This window comes from Mercurialis annua, linkage group LG1-X (genome assembly GCF_937616625.2).
Source record: "Mercurialis annua linkage group LG1-X, ddMerAnnu1.2, whole genome shotgun sequence".
NCBI lineage: Eukaryota > Viridiplantae > Streptophyta > Magnoliopsida > Malpighiales > Euphorbiaceae > Mercurialis > Mercurialis annua.
The window spans coordinates 73,124,709-73,135,978 of NC_065570.1; the positions used below are offsets into that span (position 1 = coordinate 73,124,709).

Sequence of the window (11,270 nt, forward strand, 5' to 3'; positions counted from 1 at the left end):
CCACATTGTTTTTTCTTGTTTATGAAACAATGATGTTATTGGCTACACTAAAAGTCAGCCATTCAATTTTCGTTAACTACCTACTTTATTCATTTTAATCTACAATGAATGAATATTAATTGTGAAAATTTTAACAACTAGATTAATAAAAGAAATGTAAAGTACAAGTCTCAGTCAAAATTTGTATGCTTAGATGCATATAAAATGGATGATATGCAATCAGACTAAAAGTTGAACAGATAAACACGTATCAAATTCAATTGTTTAAAGGATTAAAATGGTTTCAAAACTAATTAGACAAGCACTTTGTATCGATGTTTGGTGTCCTAAACCGGAAGCGTTTAGAGATCTCAAATTAAAGTTCTCTTGCTTAGTTCCGAATTGAGCAAGGTTAAGTTTCAATTCCATTAGCTAAGAAAATAAAAAGGTATAATAATAGCAGAAGGGGAAATAAAGGATGGAAGAAAAATAATTAAAAGACGATGCCAACACAATACATGCTCTTAATAATTGAGGAAAAATAAGGTTGGGACGTATAATTATTTCCACTAAATTACATTTCCTATTTAATTGATAGGAAAGTATTTTAAACTACAATATTATTTATTTTCTTAAAGCAAAGTTAATTGATATAACAAAGCCAACCATCTTGGATTAGAGTTGTTGAACAAACACTCAACAGTCAAGATCTGTGTCAACCTTTTATTTTTATATGATTATTATTATTAAGATGTTTAATCTTATACCAACAGCTATTAATAAATCCTGCTTTCAAAAATCATAACAGAAAAAAAAAAAAAAAAACTCCGACCCGCAAAATGAATTTTAGAATTAAAATATGTCACAAAATCTAACACCTCAAAATCCAATCTACATCAGCAGCAGGAAGAAAACTAAATGAGCTAATGTCCGATACGTACCATAGCTTGAAATGGATGATGCATTTTTACCATCCAAAGAATGAACAAATGAAAAAGTAATGTTCTATTCCAGGAGAAGTTCTTAAAATTGAGATATGATATTGACTAAAGCAAGATATAATCAGAATCTGAAAATCAGCTCATCACCGCGAGGGAGGAGAGTCTGACGAGTCTTCATCAATTGAAGGTGGTGGGGGTGGTAGTGATTGCCCAAAATCGAGATTTGGGTAGACTCCCGGTGGTCTGTCTGGAGGTTTAATCGACAGTAACTGAGTTGAATCACCAACGACATCCGCCCATCCGTAATGAGGTTCCGCCCTTAATGAAATGCACAATGTGTCAGTTGTAATTGATTTAATTGCATAACGTTTTTGCTAAATCGGATTCAATATCCAAGATTAGCCATACAAACTACCCAATTCAGCAAAATTAAGAGAAGGGTATTCTTACTCATAATAGGTTTCTTCGTCCACAACAATATCCCAGCTTTCACCTGTTGTGCTCTTTCCATATTTGTGGACTTTACTGGAGGACAGAAAGAATACACATTAACTTAGCAAGTAAAATTACATATTTATCATGCATATCTGAAAATTTTGTTCCAAAGTTGCTAAAATGTTGAAGTAATAAATAAATAAATATACTGCGTTGCTAAAATGGAATACAATTCCTTAAATTGACAAGTATCCAGAATGAAGAAAGTTCTCAAACAATAAACTGAGCTGATAATTTGACCTCTCGTACCCGTTTCCAAAATGTTCCTCTCCCCAAGTCCTTGACCAACCTAGAAACAAGAAAAATTGAAAGGTTTAAGACTTTAAGTACACTAGTAAATATTAACACAACATTCCATACAGTGAGAGACTAACGTCAGGATGCATCCATGTGTTTTGAGCACCTCTACACAACATGTTCAGAATCACATAAAAGAAACATGTACATATATTTGTCTGCAAAGATATGCTAGAAAGAGAACTCGGTCTGCTAGCAGTCCAAAATTTAACTGGAAGATAGAATAAACAAAAACTCAGGTCAACTTACGTTCGCCTCTTGGAGAAACATGCCATGTCTCACCCTGTCGAGAACCTATACCAGCAAAGAATTTCTCTTCCCACTTGTCACCCCATTTAGTTCCCAATTCAGTCTCAGCCCATTTATCTGTCCTGAGAAGAGGAGAAAAATGAAAGTGGGTGAGCTATTTGAATATTCTTCCGAATGAAAATTTCTAAATATAGATAATAATAAAGAACAGCAGAATCCGGTGCAAGCCAAAAGTTATTACCAAAGCTGACATGCAGGTAATATGCATTTGAAAAATAAGAATTGTTTCTGATTTTGGCTTTTTCAATCAATTTCTAAAATGCATAGAGTAATAATAAACAGCCGAATTTGGCGCAAGCCAAATATTGGAACTGTTGATGCATTTTGATTTCTAAGACCACTTTAAAATTGCCTCAATACTACATGTATAATTCACAAGTTCAGTGATAATGATTGATGCAGGTGTAACACTACACAGCTTGCCTATTCAACAGATGTTCAGTTTTTAGTCATATATCCTTGGCCTCTAAAACCGCCCCATGCTTTCCGTATTCATGTAGCCCATTGCTAGGTATTGCACCCTATGCAAGCACTAAGCAGATTTGCACACAAAATGTCGAGTGAAAACAAAAATGAGCAAATTACTTTCCCTAAGAAATCAGATTAAAGCATGACTAAGTCCAGAACAACTAGAACAAGCTACAAGAAGATAGAATTCCATTAAAACAAAAGAATCACAATTAGAGAAAACCATTTCAGAACAGATCCTCTTCCATCATATTGCTCTCCCCACTTCTCCCACCAGGATTGCTCATTTAGTCTACCGTACTTATGTGCCCCCTTTTCAGTCCAGCCTTTCGCATCATATTTCTCCCACCTAAATCCAAAAACAAAACGTAAGACTAATGTAGTAATTGTTGGATATGTTGGTTTTTCACAACTGCAAACCACGTCAAATCATGTATCTTTGTGCATATTAATACTAACTCACCATTTCTCATACCATCCAGCATTTTCAGTCCCTGATTTTGCTTGTTTCTGAGCACTCCTCTCTATCCTTGCTAGATTACTGCAACAAAAAAATATCATAGCACCTTAACAAATGGCAGGTGCAATTCATGCAAACGGAAGAATTCAAATTAAAGCCACAAAATTTATTATAGATAAACATTGTTATGGAGTAAACCTCCATTCATCTTGATGCAGCACCTCTTGCCATGTCTCCCACCATGAATCCCCTTCAGCATTCCTTCCAGATTTCTCCACACCTGTGATATATTAACTCAACTGAAAGTGAGTACATCGAGAGAACTAAGGACATCAACCATTTCAATAAACATGCATTTGAAAAAAACAAATTGTTTCTGGTAACAAAAGTGAAAGCAACATATACCTAACTCTTTGTATCCAGTCCAGTCACTTTTCTCCCACCACTGCCAAGGAGATCAATAAATCCAATTAAATGATCCACCTGGGATGGTACTTGATAGAGTTATAGTAGTCAATGCCAATGTAAGATAGTTTGAGAAAATTCATGATATCTGACTAGCATTCTATCATAACTATGTTTCCTTTGAAGAAGAAGTATCGGTAAGGTATATCAATTTTGACACAGATTCCAACTCCTCCAGCCCACTAGTGTACCTAAATTGATACTTGCCGAAGATTCAAGGGAGAGAGATATATAGAGAAACTAAGGTAAAATTCCGATTGGAGTAATAAAATCTTCATTAAGAGAATGAATTTCATTAATAAATTAGCTATTTGTGAAATATACATCTGTTTACATAAATTATTTCCACTTTGCATCGTTCACCATCAGTATATCCAACAATTATGACAAAAACAATTATATACCGTTTCTTTCCACTCCGAGGAGCCATCGTGCGATCGTCCACCCATAGTTGTCCATCTACATCTGTACCCATTTTCACCAAGATCTTCTCCACTTTCACGATACCAAGTACTACTATCTTCATTGGTGCCAGATTCATTAACATGTTCAGTCAGCAAGTTAATGCCCCAGTCCTTTTCATTTGCAATACCTGTATCTGCATTTTTGTGCACCAGTGAACACGGCATCTTTTACTAATCATGATATTTAAATGTCTATAGAGGTGGAAGATTTCAGAAATGAAAAGTATCAAAAGAAAGCCATCAGCAGAGTACTTAATCATACTATTTTGGAACAAACATATGCTAGAAGAAGATTGTTGAACATGTCCAGGCCATAAGGATAGACAGATTACCTCTCTTTGGCGGGGTGTCTCGGGACTGAGGACCGGAATTTCTAGGAGTACAACGAGGAGAAAACTTCTCTTGTCTTGAAATAAAACGCGACCTGAAATAGTTACAAAAGGAATTTGACATAACTCATGCTGATCGAGTAACATTTTTAAAATCCAGCCATTCATATATTCAAGAAGATCTATCATCGCCTAATATTATTGCTGAACTTGTATTTGAAATTCCAATCCCTAAATTCAAGCTAGCAACTAGTAATTCTAATGTCCATAAAACTGCGAGCAAGTAATCGAAATGAAAATAGCTAACACTATGTCATCAATAAACAAAGGAGTGACGTACTGAGAGGAGGAGGAGGAAGAAGACGACGAAGCAAAAGGCAATGCTGGTTGAGTCGCTTGAACACGGACACTGCGAGGGCATTTATCTTCATTCTTTTCAACGCTAACGCTATTACCCGACCCGGACGTTTTACGAATCGGAGTTACAGAATCGGAGGAGCAGCAGCAACGACTAATAGGTCGGTTCTTTTTATTTCTATTCCTGAAGCGCAATCCACGAACAAGACTCGTCGAATGCAAATGCAACGGAGATATATGAAGTTGCGCGAGCTTAAAATGAAGCTGAGCAGTAAAACCGCTTGAACTCGCCGCCATTGAGAAATACAGTAACGAAATTACGAAAGTGCCATGGAAGAAATTAAAAGAAAAAGCACTGCTAAACCCTAAGGTTTTTGAGAGAATGGAGATTTGTTGGAGAAGAAGAAGTAGAAAGAGAGCAGGATTCTTTGGAGTTTAAAATTCTTTAAAAAAAGTTTGGGTGTGACATTGGATTTAAGTTTGAAATTGACGGTGAGGGACTTGAGGTGGACTATGGTGATGATCAGATCGGCGATGGCTGCGAATCCCGGGGGATTTAACCAATACACGTGAGCATACTGGACCCCACTATGTTATGCTTTTGCCAGGTGTCCTGGACTCAGCCGTCTATTTTCTTTTTGTTTTACACAAATATTCCTCGCATTATATAAATTATTGTTCAATAAAATCTCTACATATTTGTCTCAAGATTTTAACTAATTTTATAAAATGTCATCAGAATCAGATGCTCATGTAGAGATTTTTTTAATATATAATCTAAGATTCGTTTTGGTTTTCCTAAGATTTTAGATATCTTTTTGTTTCATTTTATTGTTGGAAATTATCAGCTATCACATAACCCAAATTGCAAATTAACAATTTAACTGGTATTCGAATTTATGATCGTTAATTTACTGTTCAACCAATTAAACAAAACATAATAATTTGATTTATAAATTGATTTTTATTCTTAAAGTTATGAACATGGGATCTAAAATGTGTTGAAAAGTTGCCCAAAATTTTTCCTTCATCTTATCCGACCGACTATATGCCATTTCCAACAGCTCCCACCACTATTTGACTTCAACTTTTCATTCCACGTGTTGACGCTTAATGGGTTGATGACATGGAAGGACACCCAGTTGACCAAGAGATTTTGGGTTGTGGATAAGGTGGAAACAAGGAAGCTTGCGTGGCAGGCGATGGATACACGTGTCATAATGAAAAGAGGAGTGGGAGAAACATGGATCTGTGTTGTTGGACGAGGAAACAAAAACACATATCATCCGACTCATGTTTTGCGTTTGGATAAGCTTAATGTCCACTTCTTCAGAAAGTTAATCATTTTTCATGGCAACAATTTTCTTCAAAAGCCCTTTGGAAAACATATCACAGCCACTTGTTTGCCAAAAGAGAGATCATCGCCACATCCTTTAATTCATAAACATTACAAATTTCCTTCCATTATTCATCTGTTGCAAATTTCCAATATAGCTTTCGTATTACAAATATGTGAATACTTGACTATAGCAGATTTTTTATATCAAAAAGTCCTATAGCGGATAATCATATCAAAACCAACAACTTACATATAAACATGACATTTTTCAATTCATTTGGAGACTCCGTAAAGAAAATACTCTGGTGTATATAAGTTTTTATGATCCAGTCAAACAATAACAAAGACAGAGACTTACGGTTCATATGAAATTTGGACATAACTGTAAAATTTATAATGGCTGATGGCATATTATCATTGAACTCCAACACCAATACAACAATAAAGCCTGTAAATCTAAGCCAGAAGACTAGTTAGCCTTCTTAGGGGACAGCACAGTTTGCTAGACACTTGCATTACAACACGGTCTTTGTTGATCCGTAATAAATTATCAATGGTACCATATTTGAATTTACAATTCAGAACAAGCTCTTCAGTACGGTCCTCTAACAGCTTACATTAGGCAGCGGAAAAACTAGAAGAGGTTGCATGGTGGAGCGCCAATTGAATTTACTTTCTGGAAAGGAAAGGCTTAACAGATTCCACCACTACCTGCAATATATGAACATACGTATCAACCAATGCTGTCATGCTGTGATTTGACATCGAGAACTTGTGTTTGCCAGATACGGTTTCTAAACTGCAATCTATTTTAACACTCCTAAAATTGAATGAGTACGCTTCTACATGCAATGACAACAAAGCATGAAACTAAGTTTTAGGAGCACTTAGCAGGAAAACAATTATCTAATACTCCTATGGGGGTTCATATAACCTTCAGAATGGCTAAAAGATGAAGGCAAAAACACATATTTAGGTCCATGCACTTGTTGTATTTTTGGCATTGGATCCATGCACTTCTATCTGTCAACATCGAGTCCTTACACTTTTGATTTTAATACACATTGATTCCCTCCGTCACAAAAGGTGTTAGCGGCCAGACAAAAAAAAAATTAAAGTATGAACTCAAAATAAAATAAAAAAATTGTCGCATAACAGCATGTGAAGTACACACTTCATTTCCGTGATGGAGGGATCTAATGTCTATAAAATTTAAAGTATAGGACCAAGAGTAGAAGTGCAGGAATACAATGCCAAAAACAGGACAAGTGCGGGGATCCAAATATGCGTTTTGCCACAGATAAATTAAGCTTCACAGCTAGGGAATACAACTTCCAAGCATGATAAATAATAACTGGTCTTACCCTTCCATCATAAGATAAAGATGCAAATATCCAAGGCTCACGAGAACTCCAAGCAAGGCCTGCAGTTGCAGCTTAAAACTGATTAGATCTAGTTCAGGTTGTGTGGTTTAACAAAATACTCATGGGCATACTGCTTACTGTAAACACTGTCTTCATAGTCACTGTATGTATTAAGCAAAGGGTCAACTTGCTTGCTTGGTGATTCAACCGAACTGCTAGAAGAAAAATATAAATTAGATCAGAGATTAAATAGAATGTCATAGTTAAAGATTCTGGTAATACAGCCAAGATATAACCTTTCAGATGTCATTACATCACCAGTAGCAAACCACAAGTTAACAGTTGAATCGGTACCACCACTCTGTAAAAGCTTACTTCTGGTTAGAAAAATGTAGACTACAACACGGATAGAATGATTTTTAAGGAATGTCATAGCTGCAAAATGATATGTTCTTAAAATAAAAAGGATGTCTTCCGCTATTCAATACGTGCATGTTACAAATGAAAATAATGAAACGTTTGATCCAATTTCAAGTCCCAACTCTTTCTGATGATGTTCCCCGACTTATCTAGGGAATTGCAAAAAAATAAACTAGAAGCCAAATTGTTATTGATGAATATTCCAACTTTATCATTTATTTTAGTTGCATTTGACATAAGATCCTCCTCTTTAAGAACGGATTAATTCTGAGCAGAAATAACATGGGAAACAGCATCATTATTCACTTTTGACCTTGTAACAAACAAAAACATAGAGACATTGCAATGAGGACATGCAGAATAAATCACTTAGATGCTTGAGCGGAGTGTATGAGCTAGCATTCATGCATGGATGTCAAAAAGAGGGAGAAAGAGATACCACTATCAGTCCATCATACTCTGGATTACATGCAATGGCCCACGTCCTGCCAATATTTGAAAACGACAACTATAAATACCTCAGCATGAGTAGTCTACAGACACGAGGAAAAAAGGCAAACATTTTTTACCAAATAAAGATATTATAAAAAGGCAATTGAAAACATCAAACTAAGGAATAAGCGCATGATAAAATTAACATGCTAGGAAGATGATCATAAGTGGTTATAGAGTCAGAATTTACAGCAGAGGACAAAACTATTACCAGTGTGCATGCCCAGAAAGCTCTTTTACAGGAACCTTTGGCTTTCTAAGATCCCATATGTTTATCCCAGATTCATCATCGGCAGTAACCTGCAATAGTAAATTATGTAATGATAAGATGAACAGCCAGCCGTTATATCACTGTCAAGGGAAAAGAATAAAATAGAATATCTAATATCTGAAGCATAGAAGTCTACAGTAAGGAGCTTTAGAATGGGTCACTGTTACATTTGCATTCCCATCTTCCTAAATAAAAGGGGTAAAAAGAACTTATACAAAATGTGTTGAGTGGTTCCTTCCAATTTGATCTAAATGAACCAACTTCAAAGGACTCTGAATTAAAATTTCTGATGCACTACTGAACTGACCAAACTGAAGTAAAACATAAAGGAGCCATAGCAAAAACACAGATGCCTCTTAAAAGCATTCAAATATGCATATTGTCACCGATTAAGTTCACAATTCTATAAGGATGGACCAACATGTCCGCATAAAAATATTTATCCTTAAACAACTAGAAGAAAAGATATTCTTAAAAGCTATAGTTAGAGAGTAAAATATTAAAAACAATGAATTTCAGTTCAGCAAGCTTAGAAGGGGTTGAGCAGACTAAATGCTTACAAGCATGTGTTTCTTCCTGGGGTTGTAATCAATGTTGCGGACATGTGCACATTCAATTGAATTTATCTTCCTGTAAAAGCATAAAAATCACTGCTGTTAGCGGTTAGCCATGATGAAAACCACGGAAAAATAAATCATCAAATGCAAAACATCAAAGAATTAGCAGTTCCAGAAAGTGCATAACATTGAGCAAGACAGATAATGTCGCGAAAATGCAATGAAAATGCAGAAGCTTTATTATAAAATGAATCCAATTACTTGGTAGTATTTGTTCCTTGTTCGTAGAAGGGGAAAAAGGGAAAATAAATATAAGAATTTCCTTTCAACTCATTTGTGCGTATTATGGCTTTAAATTGAAATAAATTTCCAGAAGAGGAAGAGAACAGAAAATCTGCAAGTAACTCATATTATGCATGTCCAGTAAAAACAAAAATATCAGAGGAAAAGAAGAAGATATGATACTTCATTGTTCGTAGATCCCAAAACTGGATTGATGATTCACAAGTTACTGCAAGAGCATTGACATCATGTGGATCCCACGCTCCACCAGATAAGTAATGCAACATGCCAGCTGACTCCTTAGATTGTACCTACAATTTTGAGTAACATCTAAATCAGTATCAGCGGAAGAGCTCAAGGTAATGATAAAGGTATATGCATTTGTTTCTACGCACTTAGCATCAGAGCTTGCAAACTACAGTCGTGTTCCACAGGCTATACCTGGGCTGTTCTTTTAGAACAATCTAAATTCCATAAGAAAAGATTTTCCTCATCAATGCTGATGAGCTTATCACTTCTCCCAGACGGCCACCATAAAATGCTGTTCCACAGACAAATAAATTAGGATTAAACTCCGCAATTGAGGGTGAGGTAGGAAATCCAATCGAACATAGCATAATAGCACAAAACACAATCGGTATGAAACAATGTCAGCTACTCTCTTACTTAAGTGGTCTTGTGATTTTGATAATATTCAATGCAATCAGACGACTTACTCTATGCCGTTGGAGTATAAGAGCGAGATTAAATTTATTACTCTCATCGTCGTCATCGTATCAGAAATAAGATTGCCTAGGCATAGAGTTGTAAAAGAAGTAGAAATAAACATACCAATTGATCTTGCCAGAGTGCGCATCAAGAGAAGCAATTTTTTCTAGTTGAGGTGAATTTAACTGGCCGTACAACTCAGGAATCTGCCATACTGCTGCTCCATATGACTCACCTTCAATACATTAAAAAAAACTAAAAGTTACAGTTGTACCATTGCTAAATGGTTGTATGAAAACTGTACAAAATAAATTACAGCTTTACACATCTGAATACTGTGTAATGAAAGAACAATGTTTTTTTCCACACTGAACAAAGGTTAAAATCAAGATTATAAAGAGCATCTAAGCTTAACTGTAACATTTACTGTTATATTAAATAAACTGAAAATTATGTTCATAGTAAGTAAATAAAAAAAATCAGATCAGAGAAATACCGCCAGCAGAGAAGACGGTGGAGAAGATGCGTTGATCAAAGGGACACGAGGAAAGGTCCCAGATCTCATTGGGATGTGAAAATAGTCCTTCGCATATTAGTTCAGTTCCGCCTGAAGATAACCGAATCAAATGCACCTGCAGTCAAACAAACAACAAACTCAAAATATTAAGATCAAAGCATAGATCAACGAGTTGAAAAGAAAAGAAATACCTCATTCTCTTCTCGAAGACTGAGAGTGCCGGTGAGGAAGCTGGTGTGGTCTGTATCAGCTTTCACATCTGAAATGCATCTAGCCTACATAAGAAATTTTTAGAAACAAAATTAACATAGCATAGATAATGTGAATAGCAAGAGTGTGAGCGAGATTGTTTGCGTTTTGACCTGATACTTGAGACCATATCCTATGCCTGATGATCCTCCTTGCATCATTTCTGTGATTAACCACCAAAAATTCTTATTGTCCTAATTCTCCATCATGCCTCGCGCTGGTTTTCCTTCGTTTTTCTCTTGTTTTTCTTTTTAGGCTTAATGGGTTAAAAAATATCATAGATTTTAGTTTGTTTTGCAAATTTAACATATATTTTTAATTTTGGCAAATTAATACACAAATTTTTGATTTTTTTGCAATTTTAGCACCGATTAATTTTCCGTAAAAAAATGCGTTGAAACAGTGGTTATTTCGGTGCACACATCAGCATTTTTCTCTATTTTTTTAAGAAAAATTGATAGGTGCTAAAATTGGAAAAAATTAAAAGTTTGAGTATTAATTTGCAAA

General features: G+C 35.4%; 2 protein-coding genes across 2 annotated transcripts; both read right to left on the reverse strand.

The window, feature by feature from the left end:
- Positions 1 to 814: 814 nt before the first annotated feature.
- On the reverse strand, positions 815 to 5,099 carry LOC126665011 (protein EARLY STARVATION 1, chloroplastic). The gene is made up of 11 exons (XM_050357664.2): positions 4,548 to 5,099; positions 4,211 to 4,302; positions 3,819 to 4,012; positions 3,355 to 3,394; positions 3,148 to 3,229; positions 2,953 to 3,030; positions 2,713 to 2,838; positions 1,962 to 2,083; positions 1,665 to 1,704; positions 1,371 to 1,445; positions 815 to 1,238 (listed from the first exon to the last, which is right to left on the reverse strand). Exons 1-11 carry the CDS (start codon positions 4,859 to 4,861, stop codon positions 1,064 to 1,066), a joined length of 1,338 nt encoding a protein of 445 aa, XP_050213621.1. The 5' UTR covers positions 4,862 to 5,099; the 3' UTR covers positions 815 to 1,063.
- A 1,158-nt stretch (positions 5,100 to 6,257) lies between these two features.
- On the reverse strand, positions 6,258 to 11,016 carry LOC126665802 (WD repeat-containing protein DWA2-like). The gene is made up of 13 exons (XM_050358720.2): positions 10,877 to 11,016; positions 10,706 to 10,789; positions 10,494 to 10,629; positions 10,121 to 10,232; positions 9,731 to 9,830; positions 9,473 to 9,600; positions 9,011 to 9,080; positions 8,391 to 8,479; positions 8,127 to 8,172; positions 7,564 to 7,628; positions 7,406 to 7,479; positions 7,268 to 7,326; positions 6,258 to 6,614 (listed from the first exon to the last, which is right to left on the reverse strand). Exons 1-13 carry the CDS (start codon positions 10,922 to 10,924, stop codon positions 6,573 to 6,575), a joined length of 1,053 nt encoding a protein of 350 aa, XP_050214677.1. The 5' UTR covers positions 10,925 to 11,016; the 3' UTR covers positions 6,258 to 6,572.
- Between the last annotated feature and the right edge of the window lie 254 nt (positions 11,017 to 11,270).

Coding starts and splice junctions, on each gene's coding strand:
- LOC126665011 (XM_050357664.2), bottom strand. CDS start 4,861: ATGGCGGCGAGTTCAAGCGGTTTTACTGCTCAGCTTCATTTTAAGCTC. Junction 4,303..4,547: donor TCTTCCTCCTCCTCCTCTCA/GTACGTCACTCC, acceptor TAACTATTTCAG/GTCGCGTTTTATTTCAAGAC. Junction 2,839..2,952: donor GCTGGATGGTATGAGAAATG/GTGAGTTAGTAT, acceptor TTTTGGATTTAG/GTGGGAGAAATATGATGCGA.
- LOC126665802 (XM_050358720.2), bottom strand. CDS start 10,924: ATGATGCAAGGAGGATCATCAGGCATAGGATATGGTCTCAAGTATCAG. Junction 10,630..10,705: donor GTCTTCGAGAAGAGAATGAG/GTATTTCTTTTC, acceptor GTTTGACTGCAG/GTGCATTTGATTCGGTTATC. Junction 7,480..7,563: donor GATGTAATGACATCTGAAAG/GTTATATCTTGG, acceptor TTCTTCTAGCAG/TTCGGTTGAATCACCAAGCA.